The sequence below is a fragment of the Bidens hawaiensis genome, unplaced genomic scaffold, assembly GCF_021521415.1.
Source record: "Bidens hawaiensis isolate Kalapana, Puna unplaced genomic scaffold, B.hawaiensis_p1.1 tig00021024_1, whole genome shotgun sequence".
Taxonomy (NCBI): domain Eukaryota; kingdom Viridiplantae; phylum Streptophyta; class Magnoliopsida; order Asterales; family Asteraceae; genus Bidens; species Bidens hawaiensis.
Genome location: NW_027493248.1, coordinates 251,918 through 263,629, shown reverse-complemented (window position 1 = coordinate 263,629; position 11,712 = coordinate 251,918). Strand labels below are relative to the sequence as shown.

Genomic DNA, 11,712 nt, shown 5'->3' with positions numbered 1-11,712 from the left:
AACATGAACACAATTATTTGTCTTATGAAAAATGGGCGGTTGATGTAGGTGACGGTGGTTATGCAAGGGGAGGTTAATGATGGTGGGTGGTAATCGGAAGTTAACCGGTGCAGAGGATATACTGACGATGGAGAATGTGTAAATGAGAGAAATTATAGTGTTTGATGATGAAAATGTTTCCCAAATAAATGAGATGTTATGACCCGTTTAAGGGCTATCCAGGTTTAGTGAGACCCATGACCCGTGAAAATTATTGTTTAATTATGAAAGAGTTTCACAAATAAATGAGATATTATATCTCATTAAGGACTATATAGGTTTGGTGAGATCCATACCCACAAATTCGGATTAAACGCATGAGAAATCTTAAATCACAAATCAAGTAATTTGATGGCTTGTGAGGGAGTGAGGAGCAATCAGAAAGTGACATAGACTTTTTTGATAGAATGTATTTGGATACGTTTTCATCGATCCGAGATATGCACCAATAGATGTATTTTTCTTCCATAATCGAGATTTGCACCGATCCAAATTCGAAATTGTCTAACCTAATCTAATCGATTAACATGATCTAGTATACCATAGATGCCACTTCCTTCCCTAACGATAGTTGATGAAATGTGTATAGCCAACTTGGAGTTAAAGATACGGAGAACTAAGGTTTTTCTTACACAAAAGGTATTTATAAAAACTTAACATAACTTTTATTACCTACAAGATACTTGTATCCGCGCATTGTTGTGGGCCATGTCGATAGTTGATACCTTGGTAAGTTAGAATATCGTTTATCGACAAAAGATAAAGTAGCTTGTATTGCAAGATTCAAATTCTTTAGATACCTAGTCTAAAATAAAAGGGACAATGTAGTATTCATCTTCAGTTATTAGGCTATATGTAATGGGGCGAGAGTTTAGGCGACAATGGGCTAGAAGGGCGCGGACACCGCCCCCTCCCCCCCAGCGATATGTGGGCGAAATGGGGCGGGGGCGGGTTTCTTTTGTCGCCGGATTGTTTGAAGAATAATATTATTATATTAAATTTGACCATTGCAATGGTCAAATATATAAAAAAAATTAATTAATTAAAACAATATATAAATATCTATATAAACATACATCTTCTTCTCCATTTCATACACAATTCATATCCAGATTTTTCAAAAAATCTAGCAAAATGAATCCTACAAACAACCCGAACCAATCGAAACCCGTGAAACTCACTGCTATCATGACAGAAATGATCAAAAAACACGAAAAGTTTGTCGAGTAACTCAACGATACCATGAGAGAAACCAACAAACAACACGAAAAGATTGCCGCTATGATGGAATTGCGGAAAATGAGTAAAGAATACGAATCCATCAAAGCGGCCGGGTCACACGAAGAGGCCGCATTGTTGCCACGATGACGAGTCGAAAAAATGCGCGAATATTATGGATATTCGTATTTTTTTAGTTATGTATTTTTTTTAGTTATGTTTTTTTTGTATTTCTTTTTAATTTTAGTGCATTTTATTTAATTATTTAAATAAATTGGTTTTTATTTGTTTAGTTTAATTATAAAAAGAAAATAATAAAAAAGATAATGTGAGCCCAATTTGTAGCCTCATATACCATTACAACCCAAAAACAAATTCTCACTTCTTGCTGACTGGACGTCACGTGTCACAATTCGCCCCCATTTGTATCCCCTCCACCACACATAGCCTTAGCGTTGTTAAAAACATTTGCTCCACTTCAACATCAATAGACACGTACCTAATTGTTTTCTAGAATTTCTTGTATTTCTCCTCTCGGTACCTTAAAAGTTAGAACCATGTCTTCTTGGTCTATTGGTGTAAATTGATTAAATAGGAGACAGGCTTTTTTTTTGTGATAGAATCCATATTGAAACATCACAAGTGACCATTTCAATATGTTTTATATTGTAAACGGGCTAAAACAAATTTTGGTTGAAAGGTAGTGAGTCAAAAGTATTTAATCTATTAGAATGTAGTGTTTTGTGATTTATAAGATGATAAATGAAATGTCCATAAATAATGAAAATTTGAAAGAAAACTTACACCATCACTAAGAATGAGAGGAACCTTGTCGTTGTACTTCGTCACGCTGGCTATCTATCGGGCGACAGAGTTCACTCCTACTCTCAATCCTTATGTGTGTGGGTGTAAGCAAATGTCAGTGATTACCAGGTTCAAGAATGCAACGATCAGAAACGAAAAGGTGGAGACTGGATTCGATTGAGTTGAAAAATAAGAAAGAGAGAGAGTGAACAACCGAAGAAGAGACACATGTGGACCATGTGGTGAAGAAGATGATGATAGATAACACGTGATCTGAGAAAGAGAGAGAGAGAGAGAGAGAGAGAGAGAGAGAGAGAGATGGGGCCGGCTACAACAAGATAATATGTTGCTGTTATAACTTGCACCATATGCAAAAGAAAGTGTACATTTAGCTACATCGTTTTTCATTCACAATCCTTGAATGTCTTTTAAATATAATATAATATAATTACACGAATGACTCCTGGTATGGTTATATCATGGTTTGATGGCCAAACTTTTAGAAAGTACACCCTTTGTCTAATAATTTACACATGTGTAACTCAATTGGTCCCTAAAATGGATGAACGTTGACATTTGTTGTTAAGTATATGTGAAATTACAAAATGTCAAACCTCGTTAACAAACAACTCATTAGGTCCCTAATGTTTCCTCACCACACTTAAAACCCTCTTATTAGAAAAACTATTGTTGCCGAAGATGACGAGATGTTACAGGTTCACCACCACATCCATCTGATATTGTTGTGCTGAACCTTCATTTTGTTTGGAACGACCATTCTGACTCATCATATCTCTAAGTAGATAGATCTGACAATTTTGGGCTCAAATTGGGTTGGGGTACTTTGGTATTGTAAAGGGAGGCCACGGCTCTCAAACTAGGTTTTAGGATGTTTAGGCGAGTTCTTGCTCTGACGGGTATTCTGAGCCCCTTTTTAAAGTTCTAACAACCGAATGTCAGGTTTTCCGGTCGGGTTTGCGTCACATAATAAAAAACAATGATATGATATATTGTCTTTGAAATATCACACAATAAAAATATAATGTCATTTATGATCAACTAAAAAAATACATTTTACGGTTGATCCCTACTCGTTTTCATGTGTTGAAAGCTATCTATTATATCTTCAATCTCAACTTTTATATAGTTTGTTGACTTTCTATTCAAAAATGTAATACCCTTGAAAATTAACCTTAAACATACAGAAATATACATCTATTTTCTTTATTACTTGACTAACATAAGTGGCAACAACTTAACAATGTTTAATATCCATAATTATAGTATTTAGCTTAACAAAATACGAAAGCAATGAAGACGATTCTTGTGTTCGGTTCGCATCACGACTTGATTCATCCGGTGCCATAAGTTTTTAGTTACATGATAGCTACCACCATAAAACATTTAGTAACTTATTATATAAACGAGTCGTCAACTCCGAAGTGTATAATAGTAAATTCATAAAATTTGTCTGTCGCATAGCGCGACCGATTTTGAAACCAAACCGTTACGTAGCATGACGGCTGATGAGTTGACTCGGGTCAATTGACCATATCCCTCGCACTGCAAGTGCCTATTGTTGAACACTACTAAAGTTATCAGATGTCTAGATTTGCAGTCCCCTAATATTAGCAGGTGTCCAGATTTGCACTCCTTTAATATTAGCAGGTGGCTAAATTTGCACCCCTCTTATATTAGTAAGTGTCTATGCTACACTCCACTTAAGTTAACTATAGGTGTCTATATTTGCACCCTTCTTATATTAGAAGGTGTCCACTTTTACATCCCTCATATGTTAGTAAGTGTTTATGTTGCAATCCACTTAAGTTAACAGGTGTCTAGCTTTGCACCCCTCTAATATTAGCACATGTCCAATTTTACACCCATATTATATTAGCAAGTGTTTATGTTGCAGTCCACTTAAGGGGGTGTTTGTTTTTTCTTCAAACATCTTCAAGGGAGCTAATGTCTGCACGCGCGCAGACATTACCCTTGAAGACTGTTTGTTTTTTTTCTTAAAACAGATCTTAAGTTATCTTCTTTCATCTTAAAAGAAAAGCAAAGAAATCTTGCTTAAAACATCTTCGCAAAAAAATCATACTCTTATCCCTTTGAAGCCACCCTCTCATCCACTCCTCCCACCACCGTCCGCCACCACCACCCACCGTACGCCACCACCACCATCCCCCACTGCCACCGTCCACCACCATCCACCGCCACTACCCACCGTCCGCCGCCACTACCAGCATCCACCACCACTACCCATCGTCCGCCACCACCACCACCACCATCCATCACAGCTACCACCAATCACCACCGTCCACCACCCACCACAACCGTTCATCACCACCACCACCCACTGTCGGACGCCATCACCGTCAACTACCACCGTCCACCACCCACCAAAACCGTCCATTACCACCACCCACTGTCCACCACCACCATCCATCGCCACTACCCACCGTCCGCCGCCACAATTTTATTATTATATTTTCTATGTAACTTGAATAAATGACTTCTATCTTGTGAGATAAGTTTGACAGTTATGCAGACAGTATCAGCTTATAAAAACAAACAGTCTTATATTTTCAGCTTGCAGATCTTCAGACCACATCTTCAGTTGCAGACATGAAAACAGATGAAATCAGCTTGCAGACAGTTTATGTCTGCAAAAACAAACAGCACCTAAGTTAACAGGTGTCTAGTTTTATACTCCTCTAATATCAACAGGTGTCCGATTTTACACCACTTTTATATTAGTAAGTTCTTGCTTTCTTTTCGTTCTTAATTCCGGTTTCAAACCTGAATTATTTGGCCCGTTAAGGGTATTTATATCATTAATGTATTCTATTTACTTCATGAGAACTCCTCTAATATTAGCAAGTTCTTGTTTTCTTTCCTTTCTTAACTCCGCTTTATAACCCAAATTATTTGGCCCGTTAAGAGTATTTATGTCATTAATGTATTCTATTTACTTCAAGTAAAAAAAAACTCTTATTTTTATCCAAGCATAAACTACTTTATGGTTGGTATATAATATCAGTGTCGGTTTAGGGCCATACAGACCATAGACAACCCGCTCGATTCATTCTTGTAATATCCATCACTTGTGAATAATTCCAACGTCATAATTTAGTTTCTCCATGGTCATATCCATGTTTCATATACTTAGGATGTCACTTTCGTCTCTATGGCTTCATAAGTCATTTAAACGTCGATTTTGACAAGTCCTTTATTTAAATCGTGAAAACTTATTCTTTTATTATTCGAACCAATAATCATCTTCCAATCAGTACATCAAGATACCTAAATCGATATAATTTCGCAACATAAGAAAACACAACATCTAGTCATGTACCTTAAAGCTTCCATTTTTGTTTCACATCCTATCCGTTTCGACCTTCCGGATGGTCAAGCGAGTTGCCTATAAATCAAAATCGGGTTACTAATGAGGATACTTTTCTTTTTATATCCTATTTATTAGCATATGCCAATGTTATCCAAGAGTTCATATCAACCTCCTTTTGACACACTATACATCACAATTCTCATCCAAGCATTTCATCAAACACGTTGTAGGCATGATTTCTAACTTGTAAATTTATCTAAATTTCATAACTTTCTACCACTTCATATAAATCCTAGTTCCATTTAAATCTCACAAATAATCAAATTATACGTAAAAGCCAATTCAATCACGGCTAAAACACTACCTATTGTTCATGAAATTGGAGTTCTTCACCTTAATGTTAAAACCAACCTCACAGTACACTTGAATACTAACAAATAAGTAGTTTGTGTATTATCAGTTTCACCATATGATCATAATCCATTTACTAATTTCAAGTATTCTACTTGTAAATTTTCACTACTATCATCAATCAAATATGATTTCAAGGCATACCTTATGATCACCAAGTTGAAATGATCACCAATTTACCCACGTGCAAGGGTTTTGTTAATAATTAGCCTATCAATTTGGGGAATTAGCTCAGCAAGGGCTTTCCCCTCTTTTCTTCCTAATGATTGACACACACATACACACACACTCATGTACGTATTTCCCCCCGAAATTTTATATTTTATAAGTTCTAGTTTGCTCATGTACACAATTAGCCATTGCACTTTAGTTAGTTATTTGAAAGACGTCATTACACTTTAATCTAGTTAATCAAGTTAAATTCTTAGTTGTCACTATTTGTGCAGGGCCGTCTCCGAAAATACAAAAAAATACCAATGCCTGGGACATGAAAAACAAAAGGCCCTAATATACAACTTTAAATATTCTTATAAAATTTAGACAAATGTGATAATAATAATAATAATAATAATAATAATAATAATAATAATAATAACAAAACAAAAGTTGTTTTTAGCAAAATGATATAACTAAAACGCCTAAACGAATCGCGATTTTCTTTTAGCATTTTTAGAAGCATGTACATCTTTTTCTTTAATATTAAAACTTTGAGATTGCTTTTGGAAAAAATGAATGTATCTTCGCATACTTCTAGATTTATGTGTTTCTTAAACCGGATAAGTGTTTAAAGTTAGGAAGTATAATCTCTAAACAAACAAATATTAACATAATAAGTTAAGTATCATTCTATCACAAAATCATGTATAAAAAAATATGAAATTATTTAATAATAAAACTTAAAATAAAAGTCAACAAATAAGAAATTAACAACTAAACTTAGATAAAAGTTAAGAAAGGCCTGACATAGCTTGACGTCTGCTGCTTTGGTATTATTTAGTAAATTAGTGATGTACGTTAACAACTTAATAACCTGTATATAGTAGTCGCCGATCGTTAAAAAACACCTACTGCCAAACTCTCGTCAGTCGATAGCCGCCCGCCGGATTGTCCGGATGTCTTACGGTGTTCGCCGTTTGGAAGTCCGATGGTCGAACTGTCGTCCGACTCGCTGTTACGCTCAATATCAAACCCTGGGCCTGCTACGCTACTTTGTGTGTATGTTAAAGATGTTGGATATGGGCCTGAATATATACATATATAAAAAAGTTTTAAAAATTCATGGGCCCTAAAAGGGGAGTGGGCCTGGGGCCTGAACCCTCCATGCCCTCCTCTTGAGCCGGGCCTGGTCAAATGACACCTAGTTTACGTATACGTTCACGTTTAATAACATATAATATTTTCGGGGTGTTACATAAAATTATATTATAATTCACCTTTTTTTAAAATTCAAAATGATACCAACACTACATGAAATTGGAGTATTAGTAGTGGCGACGCTGATAGCAGCGATGACATGAAACATCGGCAACAACATCGTCGCTATCCGTGTCCTACTCTTGAGGCTGCTTCTAACCCTTGATAAAAATGTGATCCACGGGTTTGGATTTGCTCCGACCCTTCTTCATACTCCTCAAACGCTCCATTTTATTCATCCCCTCAAACACCCTCACCACCCCACAGACCACTGCCCACCAACCACCATCAACCACCACCCTTGTTCTTGGCAGCCACCAATTGCTCATTATCAACCACCAGTCATCACTGTATGAAAGCTCATGCTCTGCCATCGTCAACCACCACCCCGTCTTCTTGGATCTACTTTGGCCAGCGTAAGAAAGCTCCAAACACTCGTTTTATCTTGTGTAATTATATGTAGAAGTTATGTAGTGTTTGTTTAAGCTCCAGCCACTCGTTTATATCTCGTGTTTGTAGAATTCATACAGTTTTAATGAGAAATTAATCGTGTTTTATTTCATTTTCGAGTTCACTATGATTAATACATTAATTGTGTTTTGTTGTGCAATTAAAAATATGGAAATCCGTCTCTGGCGAGGCATTAGTGACGACACATTGCGCATTACCGGTGACAACAGTATTAGCGGCGATAAATATCACTGCTATATACTGATCTTACTGTAATTGTTTAATTGATTAAAATTAAATAGTAAAAGGCTTTTTATTTAGGTAAACTTTACGAAAAAAATTTTGTTTAGTAAATGAGTTCAATTCCTTTTCTTTTCTTTTCTTTTTCGGCCGTTAAAAATAATTGGGTTCGTTCAAAATTGCCATATTATTCTTTCAATATGAAACAACGTAAAAAATAATGCTATTTGTTGCCCTAGGCATTTCCCATGTGTCTTCGCCACAATGCGGTGAAGTTCATCTCATATCACTAGTGAAGGTCTCATCTATGACATCTCCTCATATGTATATCACCTTACTTTTCCATGTATCTCTTACCAATTAAGAATTCTTAAACGAACTTTCATGTTATTTGTCCCTAATATAAATTATCATTCATTCAAATAAAAATTAGCTTAAAGGGTATTCAACCAAAGTGATGAGATCCGCATATGTAAACATGGTAATAGGTTTATTGTCCACTCAAAATTTCAAAATATGTAACGATTTAAAGGCGTAATTAAGAAGAAATAATTATTTGGATTGGAAATTCATTAAATTGGTACATATAACATATAGTACACAACAACATTCACACCCCACGTTTTCTTGATACGTGCTTAATTAGCTCGACGAAAAAATTGGAAAATATCAAGTAGCAATGTACGTCCTTGGCGTCATTTGAGATACCAAATAATCCGACACTCGCAAATCCAACACAGTAAAGACCACGTTTTCCTTTCCAATGGTTCAAACTTTTAAGTTTTGGCATTCCTTTCTCGTTAAAGTGTCCTCCATCATCCTAGTTAAATAAATAAAAAAAATTTGATTAAAAGATGAAATAAACAAGATGTTAGCGTATGACAAAATGTGGTAACTTTTTCGTTACCTTAAGCCATTTGTGGACGGTGCTTTTAAAGCCAATAGCCAACACAATGGCATCAAATTGTCTCTCTTGACCATTTATAAATTTGATATGATCATCTTTTATATCTTTAATTTCCAGCATAACTTTATTGACAAAAAAAAAAAAAGACTTGTTAATCGTCATTCAATTCTTGTTTGGTGTTTAAAGATAAACATGATGTTCACCTCAATCTCTCATGTTTTAAACTTTGAGACCAAATGGTCTCAATGTCAATAAAAGGGGACCATCTAGTTTCTTTTTTAAGCCAAAATGACCCTTTACACAGCCTTTCTGTTCCATAGTTGCCAAGATCTCCATAGAACAACTTGCATAACATTATGAAAGTTCACCGAATATATTTTAATAAATACATTCTCAGTTGCACTAACTCCTTGATAAGCACATGTATCAATTACAATAAACAAAAATTGAATGTTTGAAGATACCAAATACAACTTTATTATGTTAATGCACTAGTTCAAATTCAAACATTACGCGGGAGAGCGTTAATGTGCTTACCGGGCTATGAATAACAATTGATGCTTGAGCACCCCAGTTGCACAAAGCGTATGCAATTTCCATGCCAGAATTTCCAGCACCAACAACAAGCACTTTTTCGTCTCCAAATTTCTTTCCATTTTCGTACTCACTAGAGTGCATGACTAGCCCTTTGAAGTTGTCTAAACCATAAATGTTAGGAATAAAGCCTTCGCTGTTTTCACCGGTTGCCACCACAAGAAACTCACCTACATACTCGTCGACCAAACCCAAACCCTATTTTTGGCGGTAATAATCCATTTTCGCGCAATCCTATCATACCATGCACTCTTGACACTACGCTAGTACAATGGGTCTACCTAGAAATGATAAACATAGTTTTTCAAGTATTGAACAAACATATTTTTGGGTACAAATGTGGGTGTGGATAGAGGAAATGCCATATGAGGGAGTTCACAAAAGTTTTTGGCTAAGTGAAGCTTCAAACGATCATAAGCTTTTTTCTGCCATAAAGATGCATAACAATCCTCTTTTTCAAGAACAATATTTGGGATAGAAAGAAGATTGAGGCACGTTGATGTTGCAATACCGGCATGTGCTGCTCCCACTATTACAACCATAGTTTCTTGCTTCATTTTTCTTTAAGCTCTTTGATATGTTTTTTTAATCACAAATTATTGGGTTATAGATGTACTATGTCGCACATACATCCTTTATATAGGAAATACAAAACCCATTTAAATTTTTCTTTAACCATATGATGTTTTCACGCTAAAAATTCAAAATACTATTAGTTATCACTCACTAAATTGTTCCATCTTTATTGGGAACAAACTTTGAGAACTTATGCTTTTTACTAAAATCCGTGTGTTCATATTGTGCTAATCAAGTGATCATGATCATATATGTATTTTTCGTAATTTAACTTTGAATTAATTTGTTTCCTCACACTGAATTTGTTCATACTATGCTGATTAAGGCATGTTACATTAAAATTCAGAAATTTTACATTTGATTTGTGATTCACCAAAGTATGCACTGTGCAAGAAAGGTGTAACTTATAAGGAAGCATTTTAATTCTCAACTTATTTTAAAGACGATCATGCAAATTAAAAAAAAAGAGTGTATTTTTCTACTTACAACTCCAATAACCAGAATTTTTTTTAGAAGTGGAGCTAGTTTCAAACATTTGATCACAAGGGGTGTTGGGTATTATTTTTAATCAAAAGAGGGGTTTTTGGGGTTAGTATTGGCGAATAAGAGAGTAACAAGAGAATAAAAAGCTTTATGTCAGAGTAAAAGTTAATTGACATTGATAGTGGCGAATAAGAGTTAATTGTCATTGGTAGTGACGAATAAGAGTTAAATTGACATTGCTAATGGCGAATAAGACTTAAATTGCAATTGCTAGTGGCGAATAAGTGATTTGCAATCTGATCTCTCCTACATCCCTATTGTTTCCTTATTCGCCAATACTAACTCCAAAAACCCTTCTTGTGATTAAAAACCATACCCAACACCCCTTGTGATTAATTTTTTGAAACAAGCACCATTTTAAAAAAAAAATTCCAATAACCAATTAAAGTTAACAGGTTTGAGACAAAACAATGTGTCGTTAAATATAGGTCATAACAAGAGGAGTTGCCCCTAATAATATTTGGTTCTTCTCTTCATCTATATAGATAGGAATAACATAGAATTAAATTACGAATTTTGTCTTTTAAACAAATGCAAATTATGAACAATGTCCCTTAAAAGAATGACTTTCATTGACTATCTTTGAAAGTTATCTCGCTTTTAATCCTGTAGACTAACCTCTATCCGAAGTCCAGTTAAATGACAACATGTGACAGTCAAGGAGCAGTTCAATTCTCCCGAAATCAAGTGTTCCATGAATGTACAAAGCATATAAATGTTAAACTGCATTTCTAACTCTTGTAATGTAATCATTTTTGTTCGCAAATAACATTGAAATCATTTGGAGTTTGCATCTTGATTATCTTTCTTCGGTTTTTTTATTATTGTAACACCTTTTGATGTAGTTTGGCTTAACACCATTCGAAACTATTATAATAATTGACTGCGATTGTTCATACTCTACTGAACGGTCTTGATTAACTGAACCCTCATGCCTGTTCGAGAAGTATGTTTACAATCATCACAATTGTTCGTTTAATGTAGGGAGTCTAAAGTCTAGGCAGTCGCATGGCACATTATGTCGAATTCTCATTCCCACTGTCACTTCAGCCGTGCGTTTGAACTTTTGTTAAACCTTATATCACTTTCTATGAGAAAAGAAGTAAACCCTTCGATCTCTTACTTATAAACCCGGTTTCGGGTTTGTCCTGTATGGTGGGACATGATA

At 35.2% G+C, this 11,712-nt stretch overlaps 1 protein-coding gene across 1 annotated transcript; it reads right to left on the bottom strand.

Annotated features, from left to right (window-relative positions):
* Positions 1–6,874: 6,874 nt before the first annotated feature.
* On the bottom strand, positions 6,875–9,509 carry LOC143562491 (putative indole-3-pyruvate monooxygenase YUCCA10). Its single transcript, XM_077050274.1, has 5 exons — positions 9,369–9,509; positions 9,057–9,174; positions 8,832–8,953; positions 8,633–8,744; positions 6,875–7,062 (listed from the first exon to the last, which is right to left on the bottom strand). Exons 1-5 carry the CDS (start codon positions 9,507–9,509, stop codon positions 6,875–6,877), a joined length of 681 nt encoding a protein of 226 aa, XP_076906389.1.
* Positions 9,510–11,712: the final 2,203 nt, after the last annotated feature.